The following is a 20,595-nucleotide window of genomic DNA, read 5'->3' as shown; positions in this document are numbered from 1 at the left end:
CTTTAATCTGCTAAATTCTTACCACTTTCAGGAATTAAGCCAGTTTAAATGAAACGTTACCTTACCAGCTTTATGGCTTTATAAACCAACAGTGGCACTGTTACTTGAAGCTAAAACATTAAATATTAAATGAAACTTGAATTATGCTTTTGGAAGCTGCCATGTCTTTAATTTTGGCCAGATTTTGATTTTTAGCTTTGAAAATTTTTATCAAATAGAACTGTTCACAATTATGAATAGATCAGGTAGCAGACTTCAAGGATGTAAGTTTCACTCCTGTAAAGAACAGGAGGTGCTGGTATTTCTAGTCTTAGCGCAGTGGTCTGATGCAGGCTGAAGGGACTTAAAAGTTTCCTTCCTGGTCACCATTTGCGGGGGTGATGGCTTTAGACCTAAGCCTTGCTTCATGTATGTTACCTCTCCCCATCAGATATAAACTTGTCAGAGCATCTGTGGTCCCCATGTAGACTCTTAAAAGGATCCTGCCTTCATGTTAAGCCAGCCACAGACCTAAATTCACACAAGCTCAAACTCCTTCCTCCTGAGAGATGAGACCTCCTCCCTGATTAATGCTCATAAGAGAATGGTGCTTTTCTTTAACATATAAAAAATCTAATGCTCTAACAGCTTTCTTAATTACATTTATGCCAGCAGGATCAAGAAGGACCATTTTATTCTGTTTACCTTTAGTGAACAGATTGCTAGAGACAACACCTGTCAACTAACAATTAGGCCACTATGGTGCATTTATACTGACCCTCCTTTCCAATTCATGTCCTTTAATCCCATACCAGTTCCGTAAGAGACTCGGCACAGAAAAGTAGTATGTATTTTTTTTAAATGCCTAGTAGAGCAAATCAACTAGAAAAATTGCCAAGGGGAGCCTGTCACTGTGTCCACACCTTTCTAAGCCTATGTGATTCTTTCCATGCCAGTTCCTTACATATTCCATTTCCAAAGAACCCCAAACTCCTGGACAGTGGCACTACCATGAATTTTACGGTCAGAAAATAATCTATTTCCTTGTGAAGGAAGCAGCTTCCTCAAGCAGTGTCACTTCAGTACCCACTGCCCAGGCTTACTTACACCTTGCCTCTGCCTGCACCTCACTGCCCTCAAATCCCACTGTACTACAGCAACAATGCCTCCCTGGTGCCTGGAAAACCCAGCCGGTGCACTAAAATGCTATGCAACACCAAATGACTTCTTCCCTTAGTACTGCTCAAAAATGGAAATTCCTCAACAATATGCTTCATCCTATGCTAACATCAATGAACGGTGGCTACGGTTTCCTTTTCTTTTTTAATATGAAGCAAACCATCTCTGTTACAATCCATGTTTGGGGCTTGTTCCTGTCTCTCTCGAGTGTGAAATATAAATCATGTTTTTATGATTTTTGTAAATCTTGACTTTTTACACCTTGTTTTTGTAAGCCGAAGTTTCTTATTAAAAGAATAAAATGGCTGTCTTTGTGTACAGTCTTTATTTGTTAAAATACCATTAGAATATTCCTCAGGACAAGAGCAAAGATCATCCCCTGCAGAAACTTTGGAACTATGTACAGAACTTTACAGAACACAGGACAACACTTTAGCTGAACCCTACCTGCTGACCAGAGAAGGGTGTTCTGAGTGGACTCAGCAAAGAAAAGGAAATCAAGCAGGGAAGGAAAGGTGTCCATCTGAATCAAACTTCAGCCGCCATCAGGGCAAGTCTTGTGACGGTCACAGATCAGAGGCTGTGTTTTTGGAAGGTTCAAGTACAGCACAGGGGTTCCATGTGTCTACAATCAGACAACAGGTGGCATTAGAAATGTAAAATTACTAGAGGGAAATTGGTAAGAGACTCAAATCCCTTGGAACATCTGGAGACACATCTAACTAGGAATAGCCAAGGGTTTTACATCAAGTCTCTTATCTATTACTTTGTGAATTGCTGATACAAATTATTTCTTCTCCCAGTCTCTAGGACTCCTAAAACAGGCAGAACAGTGGTTAATGCTTACCTTTACGGCTACACCCCAGGCTGAGGTGCCATCAGGTCAATGTCACTCAAATTCCTGGCCAGCCAAACTCCGGCAGCAAAGAGTCCCAAATTGAGGATCAAGTTCCTGGAAAAAATGCATCCCTTTAACCCTGTGGTCACTGAGTCACGTGTCTTCGGTCAGTGAAAGGTGGGCTGGGGGGTGGGGGGAAGCTTCCCATCACCACCCTGGAAACCACCCCCTCCCAATGCAAAAACACTTTAGAATCGCAAGAGCATCGATCGTTACATAATAGGTTGCGCAAGACCCACATGGTTATTTAAGGTTCGTTTCTACGTCTAATAAGAGTAGGGTCAAATGCAAAACCCAATTAAGTACTCGTCCAGGGCCGAAAAGCCTGTTTACGTGTTGGCGCCTCCTCTCCCCGGGTCTCCGCGGGCAGGGTGAGATTCCCTAGACAGAGCCCGGTGACTGAAAGGAGCGCTTTGGCCGCACGGGAACTCTCCCGGTCAAGGACCTCAGCAAAGCACAGCCAGAGCCACGAAAAGGCCGAGATATTGGCGGTGTAAAAAATCCGGAGGGCCCAGCCTCGGCGAAGAAGGAAACCTGGCAGGTATGTATACGTGCGCGAAGGGCAGGGGAGCGACCAAGTTCCCGTGCCTCGGTTACCTGCGGAAGTCATTCCTATCGGTGGCGAAGCGGTAGACGCCCCGAAGCCAGTCTCCCATGTTGTCTGGAATTTCGGGAGCTTCATTTGCCGAGCCCGCAGCGATCACGCCGGCCCCACTGGAAGCCATAGTAGCACCACAGCGCTCCGCAAGGTCTCTCACCACGCCCCTTGTCGGCGCCAGCAGATCACGTAACTTCCGGTCTTGCACTGCCGCTGGCTACTCGCCGACAGGGGGCGCAGTGGCTTGAGCTCGGTCAGACGCCTGGAGTGAGAACTCCCGGGCTGCCAGTCCGCGGCCTCTGCCGGGAGAGGAGTGCCGTCCAGCTACAACCTCTCCTGGTCGGGTTCCACCTCCGGCTCCCTCCTGGCCTTCGGCTGGCCCACCCTGTCAGTCACAGGTGGTCTCTGAGTGATCACTTCGTTGGCTCAGGAGGAGGATGCTGAGGATGGGGCTGCCCAGCCTGTGGGGTTGGGGTAGGGTCTCACTCAAAAGGGGATGCGTAGCTCTGAGGAATGGGGCTCCCCCAGAGTCTCCATGAAAAGTCATAGAATGTGCGGGCTAAAAGGAAGCACTCCAAATTTGTCATTTCGCCGCCTCTCCCAGCCATGGCCCTGATGGCGATCAGTCTAGGATTTTTATAGGGGGAGGAGAGCTTTGCTCTCTCACCTTACAGATCACCTCCCCCGCCACCCTTTTTCCGGGCCACGCCACTAGCAAATGGTGCAGTGCTTCCTGGAGGTGTCGCTGTCCCCAGCTTGGAGATTGCCAGGGGTCTCCCAGGGCCGGGGAAGGCGCTGGCCTAAGAAAAAGCCTTCGGGTTCCGATTCAGAGGAAGAAGAGCAGGTGGCGCAGGAAGCGTCCTCCTTGGGATCAAGGGGAGTCTCTGGACAGCCCTGCTCTTGCCCTTTGGGTTTCTCCGCCTGGTCCCCAGCTCTACACTCCTGCTCCGGGCTGGATCCAAGCATCCCCCTCTGGGTTTCCAGACTGGAGCTGGCGGCAGTAGAGAGAATGGCTGCCCGGGAGATGATCGCGGCATTCCGCGGGGCGCGGTGCCCGTCTTCAATTCCGCCGAGCTCCGCCTCCCCTGTTCCGGGCCGGGTCAGAAACGCCCATCTCAGAGCCGCGAGTCTCCCTCTCCCAGACCCGGGCGGGGCGGCCGCCAGAAGCCAGTCCCAGTTGGGGCCCAGCCTCCCGCCCCGCCCCCGGGCCTTGCGCGCCGCCGCGGTGAGTCCTCTCCCGGCTCCCCGCCCCTCCCCGCCTCCGCCCAGCAGAGGGCGGCCGCGGACCCAGCCCAGGAGCGAGTCCCGCGCCGCAGCCTCAACCGCGGCGCGGGGTGGGTTCTGGAGGCCCTCGGAGCGCTCCGGCCAGGGACGCGCGGTGAGAGCTGCGGGCCCCGAGGCTCGGGTCTGGGGGTGCGGTGGGGGGGACGGGGGCGCTGCTGGAGGGGCGGGACGGCGTGGGACCGGGACGAGGGTCCCAGCCCGGGAGAACCCCTCCTCAGCCCAGCCCAAGCCGCTGCCCCCTTCCCCTTTGATCTACACCTTCTCCTCTCTTACCCGGGGACGCCCTGCCTTCCACTGTCGGGGCCGGACTCGAGCCGGCATCCGAATAGCGTCTCTCAAAGCAGCTGGGGCAGCAGGGGCCGCCGCCCGGCAGGGCATAACGTCCCCCGCCCAAGGGCCCGGCGCAGTCCTGGCAGCAGAAGTGGTTCTCGTGCCAGCGCCGTCCCTCGGCCTCAGTGCAGCGGCGGGAGAAGATCAGCTGGGAGAGGGAGAGGGGAACGGCTCATTCATTCATTCACTCATTCATTCATCCAGTAACCACGCCTTATACCCAGTTGACGCTAAAGCACGTCTACAGACATTCCCATCTGATCTACTCAACCACTCTCGGATGCGGGGAGGGCTGATTGGCTTAGCCAGGATCTCCCAGCTAGCCGGTGGCACAGCCTGAAGAAGTGCGACCTGGGTCTCCTGGACGCCCAACCCAGGGTTCCGTGCAGCCTCTTGTGCGGACACTGAGGGAGTTTCTCGCAGGAGCAGGCCCGCACTGGGCACCCGACGTACTGAGATGAACGTCTGTCTAAGAGTTCCCGCTCTGGAGAAATTCTTTCAGTCCAAGAAAATTTGGGAGACTCTGCTTGCGGTGAGGGAGGGCACAAAGGCAACGAGTCCCAGGTGCCCAGAGCTCAAGTCAGAGCAAAGGGAATACAAAGTTCCCAGGCTGGTTCCTAGTTCTCTGTTCCCCACTCCGTGGTACTGGAAGAGGTGTCCCGTTGCATCTGCCGCGTTGGACCCTGGGCAGACCCCCTCCAGCCCCTCCCCTCGAGGCTGTACCTGGTCACAAGCCGGGCAGCGCGGCCGCAGCAGCTCTGCGTGATGACGGCCGCAGTAGAGACGCCCATCGTGGTAGAAGTAGATGAGGTTTATCAGGGCCTGGCCACAGGCCTGGCAGGCAAAGCAAGCCCGGTGCCAGCAGCGCTGCTCTCCTGCCCGAGCTGCGAACACTCCGTACTCCCCTGGCCTCAGCTGCTCCCTGCACTGCGGGGTGCGGGTGCTGGGCTGGTCAGAGGCCACACCACCCTCCTACCTTCTCTCCTGGCTCTTCCATCCCAACCCCAACCTAACTGTTCTCCCCATATTCTGGCAAGCCCACCTCCACTGCAGGCTCCACGAAGAACCCCTAAATTTGGTTTCCCTTTTTCCTAAACTTTGCCAAACTGTCAATCCCCAAACCCCTTTTCCCCCTCCAGAGTCCCAGAAGCCAGCCCCTTCTGAAGAAGTGAGAGGGCAAAGAGGAGGAAGGGGAATATTGGGGGGAGGGTGCTACATACCTTTTCACAGGTGCATTCTTCAAGCTTGGGAGGTACTAGGCGGGCCACCCCCTGTCCCAGGGCCTCCCGCCTCCGCTGGGCACAGAAGAGCCGCAGCTCAGCCAGCTCCTCCTCCCCAAGGGCCAGGCAGTAGCGCTCCTGCAGAAACAGATGTCCACTGTGACCGGGAGAGCCCCAGCAGGCAAGGTTGAAGTTTGACTGGAGAGGGGAGGTTTAGCTGCTGGGTCAAAGGAAGGTTGTGAAACCTCAGGGAGGTGCAGGAGATAACAGCACAGAAGGGCACTGAGGAGAGGGAAAGAGGGAAAAGAACTGGCATAAGTCCACCTCCGTCTCACTGCCCCCACCCCAAGAATGGTGATTGCTCAGGTCCTGACAGCCCTACAGCACTTAGCCCATCTCCATATATTTAGATCCTGGCTCCCAATGAGCTGTAGCTTAATATCACTTCCCACTGTATTTTCCCTATTTATTCCCTATTCTCCTGCCTTGCCTCCCCAGCTGAACTGTAAGCCTTTAGACTGGGCACACATAGGCCCTCAATAAATACTTAACCACCATACTCTCTACATTTGTACATTCCATTATCAGTTTCAAAAGCTGGTCATGTCCATTTTCTCATTTGCTCTTCAACTAAGCATTGTGGTGGGCAGAGCAGATGTTACTGCACCCATTATGTAGTTGTGAAAGCTCAGGCTGGGGGTGGGGGATGACTTCCCCCAATTAGTGGCAAAGCTAGGCCTTAAATGCACGTCCCCTGCCTTTTGGACCAAACTTCTTCCCACGGTAAGTAAAGAAAGGGAGGCAAGAGAGAGGAAAGCTGGGGAGAGGGAGACCCACATCGCTGTCCTGCGGAGGGAGCTGCTGCAGGAGGGTCCGGAGTCCAGGCCAGCTGGGGGCTTGGTTGGTGTCCAGGCCAGGGTTCCCCAAGCTCAGGACTTCAGGATCCTGAGGAAACGCAGCAAAAGGAGAGAAGCAGAGCTCGGCTTTTCCTTCCTTCCCCTTCTTTCCTTCCCTCTTCATTGCCACCTCTTCGCCAATCTGGAACAACATCCAAGCACCCCCCTCCATTTGGAGGATCCTCCTTCAAGATCACAAGGACAGCTGATCCACTCCCATGTTTGTGGTCTGACTGAGGCAGGTTAGGGGGGGCACACTCCAAAACAGCTTCCTTCTTATGCTTGAAATCGCCCCTTTCACGCCTTAGGGCCAAAGTCCCTAGGTTCTGCTTTGACAACACAGACCCCCTAGGAGAGTATTCATGTATTCATGTGGATAAGTTTAAAGAAGTCGAACCCTTGTGTCCTGAGAGGGCTGTAGGGACAGGGATTCCTGCAAAGAGAAAGGGCTGCAAGAAGTTGGGCACAAAGGCTAACTACCTCCCACTTGGTGGAAATGGGAAGAGGCCCAAAGGATGGAGGGGATGTTGGTCTCAGAGGGAAGGGCAGGACCCCTACCACCTGAGCAGAGGTTTCCTCAGGGTCCTCCTCTGGCCCGTGACCTGGGTTGCTGTCTGAGTTGACTGGTGAATTTGGCTCCGGAGGGGTCAGCCTCTCCCCTCGGTGGGGCCAGCCAGAGTTCAGCAGTGACATTGGTGGCGAAAGTCTGCACAGAAAACAACAAGACGCCTCCCATTTATTGGGCCACAACAGTGTGCTAGGCAGGCTAAATGCTTTATGGGCGTTATCTCCTTCAGGCCTCCCAACAGCTATGTGAATCAGGTGGTATTCTTATCACCATTTTACAGATGGCCCAACTGAGGCTTGGAAAGCGTACATGGTCTGCCCAAGGTCACACAGCTAGTAAATGGCAGAGCCGGATCTTGAGGCCAAACCTTTCACCTCCAGAGTTTCTGAAGCTCAAACTCTGGGGTCTCCCAAGATTGGGATGGAGGAAACAGGAGGCCCATAGTGGAAGGAGAGGGCATTTTGCCTTTCTGGTGAGCCTTTGGTTAGACTGGCCCCTTGTTCCCCACCTCCCCAGCCATAGCTCCCACCACTTCTCACTGTGCACTCAGCACCCAGTGAGCCTACTTCCTCACCTCTCCCTGCTTTTCCCGCTGTAGGCTTGGGCTGGGTGAAAGGACCACTTCACCGGGAGGCCCTTCTCAGCCTATCCAGCTCATACCAGCTGTCCTTTCCCCGAGCTCCAGAAATAAGTACAGTGGGTGCCACAAGATTTAGCACCTAATGTTTCTCTTTGCTCCCTGTGTCTCTCTCAGCTCCTCATCTAGTCTATCAGCTCCTCCAGGACAGACGAAATCCTGTGCTTCTATCTTCTATCTCTAGTGGCAACTTCATTGGATAATTCAAAGTGCATCTCTTCAGCCCTCCTCTGGGCAAGCCCTGGTATGGCCACAGTATCTTGGGGATAGGAGGTGACTACTGAAGTAGAAAAGGGATGGCCCCTGCCCTCAAGGAGCTCATAGTCTACTGGGTAAGGCACAGATGAAACCAGGCAGGATGGGGCCAGGGTTCTGGGCAGATATACACAGCACCCTAGGAAGAAAAAAAAAACCAGAGGAAACTTTTCTAGAATGTTTACCCTGTGCCAGGGACTTTTCCAGCATGTTACATAATATAGTCCATCCTCACAACAATCCTGTGAGGTAGTTTCTATTATCCCATTTTACGGCTGAAACAAACTGAGATTAAACTTGCCTGAGGTCACGTTAGAAGGCTAAGGGAAGCTTTAGAGGAGGAGGTTGCGTTTGAGAGCTGGGTTGGATTCTAACGGCAGCTGGGCACAGGAGGGCACCACCAAATCCCTGGCCTCTATAAGACCCAGCTTTGGGGCTGGGGACAGGGTTTGGACTGTGACAATTATAGTGCTTCTCAGCCCGGAGCCCCCGCCCTGTGCCACCCTTCCCTGCTTCCTGGCTCCACACCCATCTGCTTCCTTCCTGTTCTGTCCCTCAGATCAGGTTTCCTGTGGAAGGCAGCCAGGATGGGCTGTTCACACCCAGGGCCAGGAGTAGCCATGTCCCCTGGGGCTCCAGGCAACAAGAGATGCTTGGGGGAGGGGGTGGGCATCGAAGCAGGGTATCGGGCCCCAGAGGAAACTTGCACCCTCTCTTCCAGATTAGTTCTAGTTTGCATGAAATCATCCCACACAGGAACAACACTCAGAAATCAGTCTTCACCCCTCACCCTTCATCCCCCCAGGGAGCCATAACTCCACGTCCACTTAGCACTGGACCCCACTTACGTGCTGGATTCCTTCCAGAATTCCCCTCCCCCCTTACAAAAGGGACAAGACTGAACCCCCTCCCCGCCCCCGCGCAGGTGTAACTAGTCTCAGGAGTTCCACCTTCCCAACCCACCCCTGCCCTGAAGTGCAGAGTCTAGGGATTGGGAAGTGGCGGGGGAGGAGGAGGGTGTAAGGGATGGAAGGTTTCCCGGGACAGTGAGAGGAAGAAGGGGAAGAGAAGTGTCTGGTCCCGCCAAGTGCCCTCTCAACAGATCCCCAAAGTTTTTTCTTGGGCATGCGGGGCCCACCTCCGAAGTGGGACGCGGTGTGGTTCCCGAGTCAGCTGGGGTTCCCAGTCTGGCTGCTGGGAGTTTAGGGGAAGGGACGGGACTCCGCCGGGGTCTCACCCTCGCTGCGCGCTGTTGTCCGGGCAGTTCTGGACAGACCCTGCCGTCGGGCCCTTCACCCAGTTCCCACCCTCAGGCCTCGACACCCGCCTCTGCCCGCCCCGGGAGCGCGCCTTCCGCTCCCACGCCCCACGCGGGCCCTGCCAGCCCCTCCGGGGCTGGTAGAGCCGGACAGGGGGAGGGGCCTAGAGCTGCCGACTGAAGGAAAGCATTTGAGGGATCTCGGGTGGAAAGTGTGCAGGCTCCACTGCCCCCGTGCCCATGGGCTTAGCACTGGGACCGCGTCCCGGCGGGCGCGGAGCAGACCATCGGGAGCCATCGTTATGCCGGGTCCTCAAGCACTCGCGGAACAGAACGCCTTTCAGAGCCTGCAGGTCCCCCCAGACCTTCCTTCTTGTCTCCTAGCCCCGCCCCTCTCTGTGTGTCCCCACCCCACCTAATTCCCTCCCCCTTGTCCCCAGGCCTTTCCTGGGGTCCCTCGTCCTGCCCTTCTCCCTTCCATCCCTACAGGCTCCTCCCCCAATCTTTCGTGTTTCTCCCCCGCCCCGCCCGCCGCTCGGGTCCTTTTTCTGATCCTGGGAGTGGAAACCTTTGGTTCTACCTCTGGTCCCCCTCAGCCCCGCCCCGAGCCCCGCCCCCGCCCCAGGCTCCGCCCCGCCCCCGCCGGGCTCTCTCAGTCCCTGGCCCTGAGCGCCCTCTGGCGTCTGCGCATGCTCCCTGCTCCCTACTGCAAAGTCCTCCAAAGGGACCTTCTAGGCTGCGCGCCGGTCGCCCCCGATCGGGTCTGCCCGCCCGCAGCGTCTCGTTGGTGCTACCGGTGACCTCTGACCCCGCCGCCACGGGGAGGGGGCCTTAGCTCCGGGCGGGTGGCGGCTGCTGAAGCGGGACCCGGGAGCGGGGCCCGGCGCCGCCCGGGCCGCGGGGCGATGTGAGTCGGGGCGCGGCGGGGCGGGGGCGAGGCGGCTCCACCGAGGCCGCACCGCGCCGCGCCGCAGTCTCCACTCCCTCCCAAGGAAGCCCCGGGCGGGCGGGCGGGCGGTGGAAACCCGGGGCTGGGGGCGGGGATCCAGGGACAACGCGCGGCCCTGACCTCCCCTATTCCTTCCCGGTATCTAGAAATTCGCCTGTCAACCCTGTTACCTAAATCTGTCTCTAAGCCCCCAGAACCACCCCACCCCCACCCCCGGACACACCTTCATGTGTCCTGGAGCCCTCAGAACCCCTCACTCCTGCAAATTCCCCTGATACGCTCACAGAGCACCATTCTCTCCTGGATGCCCCCAGATGCATCCACCGCCCTGAAATTCCTCTGAGTCTTCATGTCCCCCATTCTCCTTGCACCGTGCTCAAATCCAAAAAATTTGTCCACATTTCCCTGATCCCTCTCATACGTTTTGAGTCCCTGTAACCTCAAACTCCCACCTCCAATCTACACCTGTCTCAGACCAGCGACCCCTCCTCCTGTCCCACCGATGTAACCCCCCTCGTTGGGCTGTCATGATATGTCCTGGTATCTTAAAGAGAAGTGAAGGGGACAGGAAAAGGTGCAGCGCCCTACCCCATCTTGCACCCTGTAGTTCTTGGCTTCACCCGCAGACTCCCTGTTGGTGGCTCAAGCCCCAATATTTACCCAGCTGTCTGCCTTTAGGCTGTGCATACCTTCCTCATCCTGCTGCCCCCTTCCAGAGAGTAAGCCAGACCAAGAGGGTAGGCGTCCTTTTACCTGGGAAGTGTCCAAGGATGCAGAGCACCAGGGGCCCTGGGAAATGACATTGTTTTTCCAGAGCAGGAGGGTGGGATTTCAAGGATCTCCAGGGTACTGGCTTGTCGACTGGTCCACCTAGGGCTCAGATTACTGAAATTTTGATTGATTGTTAGCATTTATGTTAACTTTTAGGCCTTTCAGAGTTTGGAGAACAGAAAATCTATCAAGCTTCCACATGTGAGATTGAAGGAGCTTGTCCTAGAAGAGGAAAATGTTGATTTTAGCTATGTTTGTCCTACAAACTTACCTCTAGAGGTTATTGAAGCTAGAAGTTCCACAGTTGACAGATGTTTCCCTTCAAAACTAAGGCCTTGGGGTGGGAGTTGGGGGTGGTGATGGAGAATCTACTTGGCAGACTCTCCCAGATACTTAGTAGCAACAAAAAAGACTACTGGTTTCCTGAATCATAAGCCATTGCTCTTTCTAATACATCTTAGTGTCCTTTTGAGAAAGCTCTCTGTAGAGTTCAAGTTCTCAGCAAAGGTAAGGTGGTGATCTTGATATTGGTTGTAACAGGATTCAGATGGAGACTAGAGGTGACTTAAAATGTCTTGGGCTGCCTCAGACTTCAAAGTCACTGATGCCAGGGGAGTCTGTCCCTCTCAGGGCCTATGGGGCTTAGAATTTGTGGTCCCTTTGCTCTTGCTCTCACTTCCTTCATTGGTGTTTCTATCCCATTAGGGCTGGAATAGATATCCAGGTGGGATGGACTGATGGCAAGTCAGTTTCATTAACAATTGGGGGTGAGAATGGAAGGTTTCCACTAACCTGTGGTCTCTGTCTCCTATGCTAGGTGAGCCCCAGGTGTGTCCCAGGGAGATCCAGGTGACTTCTCTGCAGACTGCTTGCCATGACACCCCACCAAGAACAGGGGGAATAAAGTGGGGATCCTTCCCCATGCCCCTCCCATGGTCAGCTCCCCGATGGCCTGGGTGAGGTGAGAGCTGTGTATAGGAGCCACTTTTCTGGAGTTTTCCAAGTTGGGAGGAGTAGAGGGTGCAAGTCAGGATTGTTCAAGGCTTTACACTTTCAGCGGGAATTCTAGAAAGATACCTAATCCTGCTGATTCATTTCTTGCAGAAAGTTGCAAACTCATAACTTCTGGTTGGAATCGGTCCATGTGTTTGCTTGCTCCCTTAGGTCACTGTAGCCTGGTGGTATCACCTCCATCCTAGGCACAGGCCCAACTGTTGTGGCGTCTAATTCGAGTGCCGTAATCCTTGAGGAAAAAAACAGATATTAAGGCCTCTGTTCTCCCCTTTGGACAAAGGGGAGCAAACCCAGCGTTTATTTTTTTAATGAAGAAATACCAACTCAAGGTTATATAAGTAGTGCTCTGTTTTAAATGTTCAATCTTCTGAGTCTATCTCTTGACCATAATGTAACATCTCACTTGAAGAGAACATCAAAAAGATAAATTTGAGGTGGATGTTGGGATGGTGGTGAGGAAAGAAAAGAGAGGATTTGGATGATGTGGGAGGAGTGAGGTGGAAAAGGAGGAACAAGGAGAAAGGTCCAGGCCAAAGTGTCTGGGACTCCCAACTACAGTTTCCTCACTGAATCTGGAGGAGGGCACTGGGCTGGCACCCAACTCCTGATGCAGATCACTTCATCTGGGTCCCTACTTTTAACCATGCTTTTCCTGCTGCCCAGACTGCCCTTCCCTGTCATTACATCAGTCAGAATCCTACATACTTCTTAAGGCCCAGATCAAATGTTGCCCCTAAGAAGCTCTCTCCATCCCTCCATCAGCATTAATCCTTAACACGTCCTAACTTGAATTAATGTTTATCCAGTGTGTGTCTGGCCCTGGATTGAGAATGTGAACTCCTTGAGGGAGGGACTGTGAGTCTTAGACAGAGTAGGTGATCAAAACGAGGTGGTTCGGCCAGAGTTCCCCAGAGCAGGCCTTTTGGGAGCTGACCTCGATGACCTTCCTGTCCTTTGTGTTTTTCCCTAGGGCGGGCCGGCTGCTCTGACACCATGGGGAGCTGCTGCAGCTGCCTGAACAGAGACAGCGTCCCAGACAACCACCCCAGCAAGTTCAAGGTACCCACAGCCCCCTCCTCTCCCACATTCCCAGCGCGGCCTCCTGGGCTCGGCCCGAGCTGTCAAGTTGCTTCAACCTCCCTAGAGAAGGTGAAATGACTGGCTGAGGTTGTGGGCTTCGCAAGCTCAGGACCTCTGAGCAGTGCCAAGGAGAACGGGCTCAGGCCACTGCCTTTTTTGTGGCTCTTGGTATTACTAAGAATGAAGAAATGCTGTAATAAGAGTAGCAAAGATTGTGCTTTCAGAATGTTCACTCCTGTCAGTGTATCTTTGTAACTTTACATTATAACTTTTCGGAGAAAACAACAAAAGTCTGGATTTGTGAATTAACACGTGTCAAGTATTTCAAACAGTGCTTAACACATGTTAAGCACAGTATTAGTGTTTGCTGTTTGCTTTGGGAAGCTGAGGCCCGGCCCAGTGGACCTGGGTGCACCCCCGCCTTGCTCCTTCCACCTCCCTGTAGGGGGCGCCCCCTCCTCACCCCGGCATCTTGAGGCCCAGGTTTCTCTTGCTTACCAGAAGAGGGAGCCCTCAGCAAGGTCCTGCAGTTGGGGAGGTGGTGGAGGCCTTTATATTTGTTCTGCTTGGGTTTGACTCTCCCAGGGTCTTAAGACTTTGAACTTACAACAGAACCTATTCTCCCATTAACATCTGGTCCTTGGATACCAGCCATGGACCATTTAGGGTCATCTAACTTTGCACGTCTAACCATCTGACCTTGGAGGTCGACTAACCACCCCTCCCCTCACTGCCCAAATGACAAAACTAAGGCCTAGAGACCTGTAGTGGGTCAGCGGTGCTGCTTCATCCGTGTCCCAGTAATCGTGCGGCATTCCCAGTGGCTCACGGACCTGGACACACTTGTTGGACTCACCCATTAACCCTTCTGTCCCCTGCCCCTGCCAGGTGACAAATGTGGATGATGAGGGGGTGGAGCTGGGCTCCGGAGTGATGGAGCTGACGCAGAGTGAGCTGGTGCTGCACCTGCATCGGCGCGAGGCTGTCCGCTGGCCTTACCTCTGCCTGCGGCGCTATGGCTATGACTCCAACCTCTTCTCTTTTGAGAGTGGCCGCCGGTGTCAGACTGGCCAGGGTGAGTACCAGCCCCTGCCTCACGCTGGGATGGGGGCTTGTGTGCCTGGGACAGGTATTGGGGCTGGAAGTCGTAGCTTGAGGGACAGTGGGGAAGTCTGTCCACTTGGCAGGTGTTGCCCAGAGAAGGGAAGGGTCGTGGCCAAGAGCACACAGAACTAAGTGGACTCCCAGGCCAGTGCTTTTTCTCTTCGATCATTGCAACTCTGGCCTGGGGGGCTCTGTGAGGTCATTTGTTGCACAGCCCACGGGAAGGAGCTAGTGCTCCCAGGCCTGGGAAAGCAAGCGATTCCTCCTCCCTCTCTTACTCTAGTTTCAGGGTCCCTCTTGCCCCCTAAGTAGGAACAAACTGAGCCCCAAGTCATATACCCTGGTTCCTGTGTATAATGAAAGGTCAGGCAAGAGCTCTGGCTGCCTTGGGGCTGTGTGGCATGGGAATGATAGATTTGGGGAGGTCCGTGGTATACAGAGTAACCCTCACGAGGTTAATCTTTGTCTCCTGTCACCTGTGGGTGGTGGAGTGTGAGGTATTCTGCCTTCTTCCCCTTTCTCCCTGCAGCCAGAGGTCAGGGAGGGGTGGGTTGTTGCATGAAGTCAAGGCTGGGGCCAGCCATGGCTCTTTGAAGGGGTGGCATGGTCTGGGCCTTCTTTGAGGACACAGGCCTAAGCTCTGCTAGAAGGAATCCCACAAGGGATTGTGTTCAATGCAGTGCGGAGGTGTGACTGCAGGGATGGAATGAGAAAGCTCCTCTGATGAGGCCACCAACACAACAGTGTGTCTCTGAGGTTGTACTGGCTGGGGGAGCCCGCCCCTCTGTGCACCTTACCTTTGGAACTCATGAGGCAGAAGCAGTTAACGCTGGCTGAGCAGAGAGAGGGGAGGAAGGGGCCTCTCTGCTCCTGGTGGTGATTAATCCACACTGGAGATCCCAGAGGAGCTCCCTAGGCCCCAACACAGGGTTCTTCTAAAACTCCAGGCTTTCCCAGCCTTTTCTAAGCTCTTGACATATCTTGGAATGAGCTATAATAAATAGAATAGAATGAGGAAAGAATAGCCCTGTTTCTTCCCCTCCTTTCTATCCTTCTCATCCCATTCCTGCAGACCTCATACCCCAACCTAGTTTGTCTTTGTTTGGAACATGCACATGTACATCCCAAGTGGCTTCCCCTGAGTCCTGGGTCCCACTGTTACACAGGGGGAGTGCAGAATCCCAGGCTGGCCCAACACCCCAAGAGCATCTTTGGATCCCCTGAGTCATGTGTGCTCAGCCCAGTCCTGCTGTGCCAGGACCGTGAGTTGCTGCCTTAGAGTTTGAGGGGTTGTAAGGCTGGCTGCATGGAGGAGCCACATGGTTGCCTTGCCATATTTGTCTTTTAGCTAGTCAGCCCATCCTTCCTTTCTGCACCAGACTTCAAGCTCCATAAGGCCAGGGGCCTATACACAGTAGACAGTCACTCTCTGGCCTGGCACTGGGCTAAGTATGCAGTGAATAAGCAGTGAACAGGACAGACCCTCCCACCCTCAAAGAGCTTAGAGGCTGTTGGGCATAGAGCTGAGGGCTGGTGCCCTGGCGGAGCTCATTTTTCCGGGGATTAAGGGGTGGCAGGCAGAGGAAGATGGGGGCAGCATGTGAGGTGGAGTGGTCACTCATCTGACACTGTCCCTTCCACTTTGATTTTTTACTTCACTTCCCTTCACCCTGGTGCACACACATCCTTATGAAAAGGACTTAACCTCGGAGGAATGTAGCTGAAGTATTAGATCTTAAGATGGTGGTAATGGATAGAGTGTGTTAGGGTGGGCCGCGTGGGCCTGGGGCCAGCTCCTCCTGTGGCTCTTAGACTTTGGAGGGTGCTGGGGAGAATGCTCAGTGTGAGGGCCTCTCCCACCCCTCTGCAGGCCTGGGACTGGAGGTCAGGGACTTGTCCTGAGCTCTGTGCATCTGTTCAGCCTCTCTAGTCCTTCCCTATAGGACACAGGGGCAGAGGAGCCTCATTTCTTCCTCTCCTTCTTCAGGGATATTTGCATTTAAGTGTTCCCGGGCCGAGGAAATCTTCAATCTCCTCCAGGATCTGATGCAGTGCAACAGCATCAATGTGATGGAAGAACCGGTCATCATCACCCGCAACAGCCACCCGGCTGAGCTCGACCTCCCTCGGGCCCCCCAGCCTCCCAATGGTGAGGAGAACCCCCACCGCCTCAGCACCCCAGTGCACACGCACATGCACGTACAAGCATAGCCCCAGGAAGCACCAGTCTTGGAGGCATGAGTCAGGCAGGCAGGCGAGGGGATGGCTGGGTGAGCCAGGCTTCCAGGACCGTCATCTATCATCCGACGACTCCTAGGGATGGATAAGTCCTGGCCTGGGCCAGTCAGGTGACTCAAGTGGAGGCTGGGGAGTCCAGGGTCTTGTACTGATGGATGGTCGGGGAACAGACAGGAAGACATTGGGTTTCCATGGAAACGGCAGTCTGGAGCTGTTTTGCTTCCTTCCTTCTGTCTACTGGATCATACCCATATACCTTTCCTGATGGCTTATGCAGGCATCTCTGCCCACAGCTGTCTGGAGAGGTTCCCACAATTTCTGCTTGTTCATTCACTGAATCACACTGAGCACCTGCTCCGTGTCTGGCACTCCATCGGCTGGCCCGTGGGGGACAGAATAAATAGGAACACGGTCCTTGATTTCGAGGAGCTTCCCTGGAGCTCAGTGGCAGAGCTGGAATGAGGTGAAGGGTCGGTCCAGTGACGACAAGGTGTGCCTTAAGTGTTTCAGATAAGGCTGTGATGGGGAAGTGGGGTTCAAGCTGAGCTGTGAGGGAAAGGGCAGGGTTTGGAGAACAGATACAAGGTGAAGATAATGGGGGACTGCCAGTTCAGCGGGGCTGACCCCCTGGGGGTCTTGGGAGTGTCTCCCCTCCACTTGGAGGAGTCCCAGGATGCCACACACACGGTTGTAGGTAGTTGCCAGGTGGTTTAAGGACCCCCTTGTCTCCTGTGTGCCCAGCTCTAGGCTACACCGTCTCCAGCTTCTCCAATGGCTTCCCTGGCTGCCCGGGAGAGGGTCTGCGATTCTCAGTGCCCCGGCGCCCCTCGACAAGCAGCCTGCGACACCCCTCGCTTGGGGAGGAGTCCACCCATGCCCTCATTGCCCCCGATGAGCAGGTGAGCAAGTGGCTGCCCGGCGTCTTCCTGTGGGTCTGGGTGGGGGTGGGGGACCGGGAAATATGGCACCTCCTCCCAGTGAGGATCATGAGAGGGAAGAAAGTTGATAGAGTCCCTTCCTGTCCCAAGAAAGGGAGGCAGCTTCCCTGGAAGGTTAGGAGGACAAGGAAGAGGAGGAGACTGCAGCTCCTTTTCCCTGTGCTTCTCTTCTCTCATCCTGTCCCCTGTTCTCTCCTTCCTCTCTGCCCTCGGACCCTCCTGCCCTTGGACTCTTCCCCCGCAGTCCCACACCTACGTCAACACGCCAGCCAGTGAGGATGAGCACCGCAGGAGCCGGCACTGCCTGCAGCCCCTGCCTGAGGGCCGGGCGCCCCTTGCCCCGCAGACCTGGGGCCCCGAACAGCGGGACCCGCAGGTGTTCCTGCAGCCGGGCCAAGTGAAGTTCGTGTTGGGCCCCACCCCGGCTCGGCGGCACATGACCAAGTGCCAAGGCCTCTGCCCCAGCCTGCATCACCCGCTCCACCACGACAATAACAACGAGGGCCCTTCCGAGTGCCCATCCCGGCCCAAGTGCACCTACGAGAATGTCAGTGGGGGGCTGCGGCTGGGGGCAGGCTGGAGACTGAGCCCGGAGGAGCCCGGCTGGAATGGCCTTGCCCAGCGCCGGGCCGCGCTGCTGCACTACGAGAACCTGCCCTCCCTGCCCCCCGTGTGGGAGAGCCAGGCCCAGCAGCTGGGGGAGGAGGCCGGGGATGACGGGGACTCGAGGGACGGGCTCACACCCTCTTCCAACGGCTTCCCTGAAGGCGAGGAGGATGAGACCCCACTGCAGAAGCCCACCAGCACCCGGGCTGCCCTCCGCAGCCACGGCAGCTTTCCTGTGCCGCTGACCCGCCACCGAGGCTCCCCGAGGGTCTTCAACTTTGATTTCCGCCGGCCGGGCCCCGAGCCCCCCAGGCAGCTCAACTACATCCAGGTGGAGCTGAAGGGCTGGGGTGGAGACTGCCCCAAGGGGCCCCAGAACCCCTCAGCCCCCCGAGCCCCTGTGCCCACCACGCACCCTGCCCGCAGCTCAGACTCCTATGCTGTGATTGACCTCAAAAAGACCGTGGCCATGTCCAACCTGCAGAGGGCTCTGCCCCGAGACGATGGCACCGCCAGGAAAACCCGGCACAACAGCACCGACCTGCCGCTGTAGGGACGTCCCTCCACCCGCCTGGCAGCCTCCGCCTCCCGCTCCTGTGCTCTGAACCCCCACGCCCGGGGTTGGGGTTGCTTCGCAGAAGGGCCCTGAGGCGGGACCAGATGCTTCCCCGCACTGGCCGGAGTCCCCAAAGGTATCAGCCACTGAGTCTCCCAGTCTCCTCTCCGAGTCGGGGACAGAAGAGGGTGACCAGGTGAGGAGGGAGACGCGACGTAAACTGTGAAGGGCCCCGTGATTGCATTTCGCACCCTCTCGTTATGTCATCTGTCTCGTCTGTCGTCTGTGTGTTTTTTTGGTTGAAATTTGGAAACATTTTGTACCTGTTGATTTTATTTATCAGTTTATTTTTCTATTTATTGTTTTAAATGTAATTTAACATATTTATTATTAATATAATTATTTTTAAATTCTGACTTGGTGGATGATGTCGAATTCGTAGGGAGTCTTTCCTGGCATGGTGCTGGGGTGGGAGTCGGGGAGGCCTAACAGAGGTAGGGGTTTCACTCTGGGAAATTTGGGGTGATTGTGGTTTTTGTGACGAGTCATGACCATTTCTTTTTCTCCTCCAAGAAGCTGCGGCCCAGACTGAAAGTTGCCAGGGGTGGCTGCTCTGTCAAAGTAAAGTGACAGGACAGCTAGAGTTCTAGATGCAGAAAGGGGATCGGTAAGGAAAGCTACCCTGATGAGATAAAACCCTGACTCTCTGAGGTTGGCAATGTGTGGGGGAAATTTGAGGGGGCGGGGCGCTACACCAGATTCACCTCTGGAATCCCTCACTGAGTCTCCCTTCTGCCACCAGGTGGGTCCCATTGGGTACTTAACTGCTCTCCTGTACCACCTTGGTCCAAAGGTGGACCCTGGATCCTCCTTCGGCACCGTCAACATGGCAAGGTCAAGATTAGAACCTTTAAACAGGACTTTAATAAAAGCCCAGGACGAGCAAAAAACAAAAGGGGAAAAACAGTGTAATATGTAACTAAATAATCTGACTTACAAAGTAGGACTTTCCCAGAGAAGTATTCCCCGGGAATGGACTCTTTGGGGCCCCTCTGACCTACTGCAGGGGTGGTCCCCTGACAGCTACCACATCTGAACGCCTGCCTGGGAGCCCACGGTCTGTACAGGGCTGCACACGCCACCCGCCCAGGGCTGGGGTTGCGGAAGCTCCCCTTCCCTGTCCGGAGGCTGCCTCTTCTCTCTTCCTCCTCCCACCAGCCTCCCTGCCTCAAGACTCCCTGTCTCAAACCCCTGAATGGTTAATCTCCAGGAAATCCAGTGTCTGCGATGAGGCACTCAGGGCCCTGGTGAGGAGTGGGAGCAGGGTTTGTCCAAGACTTAGGGACAAGCCTTCTTGTCTCTGGTCACCGTTTGTACCCCAGCTCCCTGCCCTGTGGAGCGAGCAGACCTGTCCTCCACACCAAGGAAACAGGCCAGCGTGGGGCCCACCCAATTCCCTTCTCCTCCTGCTGTCTTACCACTGCCTGGGCCTCAATTCTGGGAGCGCCCTTTCCCCTGGGCGGGGATTAGACCAACCGGCTTCCAGACCTGCCTGACCTTGGGTGTCACTCTGTCCAGGAAATGGGCAAAGAGGACTGGCTACAGAGGATGGGAGAGGCCCTTCACCTGGGGCCCAGTACGGTCCCAGGGTACAGCTGGCACCGGACCCTTCTCTCCTTTATATGCTTTTGATCTCTGGACCAGAGGAATCACCTGCAGCAGGCTGGATTCATGCACTTTTCCCCGCACTGCATTAGGGCAGTACTGTCCTCTCTCTGCAGCTCACCCAGACAGGCAGCTCAATTCTGCTTTCTCCACGTCCTCCCGCGCTACCCCTGCTCCTCCTTTTGGTCTCCACAGTCAGGAGCAATGGACTCTCCAAACAGGATGACCAAGATGGGGGGCAGGCATGGCTGTGCCAGGACCAGGCCAAGGGCCCCTGGCTATGCTAGTGTCTCATGGGTGTGCTCCGGACCCTCCTCATTCGTGGACCCTGTCATCGGGGAGTCAGGAGCTTGGCTTCAGTCAAGAGGCCGGGTTCTGCTGCTGACTTGGCTATTATCTCTGCTCTCCTGAGCATTTGGTCACCCCAAATAGGCCTCGGCTTTTACCCCTGGAAAACACGGAGCTAATTGTGAGAAGTAGCCAATGAGATGATGAACGTGGCACCACTTTAGAAAGCAGACCGACGTGGGCAAGCTGTCTTAACCCAGCTGCTCCCCCGGAAAAAAACCACT

General features: G+C 55.2%; 3 protein-coding genes across 4 annotated transcripts; 1 reads left to right on the top strand and 2 right to left on the bottom strand.

Annotated features, from left to right (window-relative positions):
- Positions 1 to 1,464: 1,464 nt before the first annotated feature.
- TOMM6 (translocase of outer mitochondrial membrane 6) lies at positions 1,465 to 2,952 on the bottom strand. The gene is made up of 3 exons (XM_068557610.1): positions 2,654 to 2,952; positions 2,006 to 2,110; positions 1,465 to 1,783 (listed from the first exon to the last, which is right to left on the bottom strand). The coding sequence occupies exons 1-2, from the start codon at positions 2,779 to 2,781 to the stop codon at positions 2,014 to 2,016; spliced, it is 225 nt and encodes a 74-aa protein (XP_068413711.1). The 5' UTR covers positions 2,782 to 2,952; the 3' UTR covers positions 1,465 to 1,783; positions 2,006 to 2,013.
- Positions 2,953 to 3,264: 312 nt separating this feature from the next.
- PRICKLE4 (prickle planar cell polarity protein 4) lies at positions 3,265 to 9,126 on the bottom strand. The gene is made up of 7 exons (XM_068557609.1): positions 9,082 to 9,126; positions 6,943 to 7,090; positions 6,326 to 6,433; positions 5,489 to 5,626; positions 4,992 to 5,195; positions 4,212 to 4,416; positions 3,265 to 3,739 (listed from the first exon to the last, which is right to left on the bottom strand). The coding sequence occupies exons 2-7, from the start codon at positions 7,075 to 7,077 to the stop codon at positions 3,366 to 3,368; spliced, it is 1,164 nt and encodes a 387-aa protein (XP_068413710.1). The 5' UTR covers positions 7,078 to 7,090; positions 9,082 to 9,126; the 3' UTR covers positions 3,265 to 3,365.
- A 705-nt stretch (positions 9,127 to 9,831) lies between these two features.
- Positions 9,832 to 18,774, top strand: FRS3 (fibroblast growth factor receptor substrate 3). Of its 2 annotated transcripts, XM_068557607.1 has the most exons (7): positions 9,832 to 10,009; positions 11,640 to 11,783; positions 12,807 to 12,895; positions 13,805 to 13,991; positions 16,008 to 16,169; positions 17,000 to 17,157; positions 17,441 to 18,774. In XM_068557607.1, the coding sequence occupies exons 3-7, from the start codon at positions 12,830 to 12,832 to the stop codon at positions 18,353 to 18,355; spliced, it is 1,488 nt and encodes a 495-aa protein (XP_068413708.1). In that variant the 5' UTR covers positions 9,832 to 10,009; positions 11,640 to 11,783; positions 12,807 to 12,829; the 3' UTR covers positions 18,356 to 18,774. The 2 variants fall into 2 exon arrangements, with proteins under 2 accessions (XP_068413708.1, XP_068413709.1); XM_068557608.1 differs by lacking the exon at positions 11,640 to 11,783.
- The last annotated feature ends 1,821 nt before the right edge of the window (positions 18,775 to 20,595 follow it).

The sequence above is a fragment of the Eschrichtius robustus genome, chromosome 12 (genome assembly GCF_028021215.1).
Source record: "Eschrichtius robustus isolate mEscRob2 chromosome 12, mEscRob2.pri, whole genome shotgun sequence".
NCBI lineage: Eukaryota > Metazoa > Chordata > Mammalia > Artiodactyla > Eschrichtiidae > Eschrichtius > Eschrichtius robustus.
Note: the sequence above shows the minus strand (reverse complement) of the source record. Positions and strands in the feature narration are given on the sequence as shown.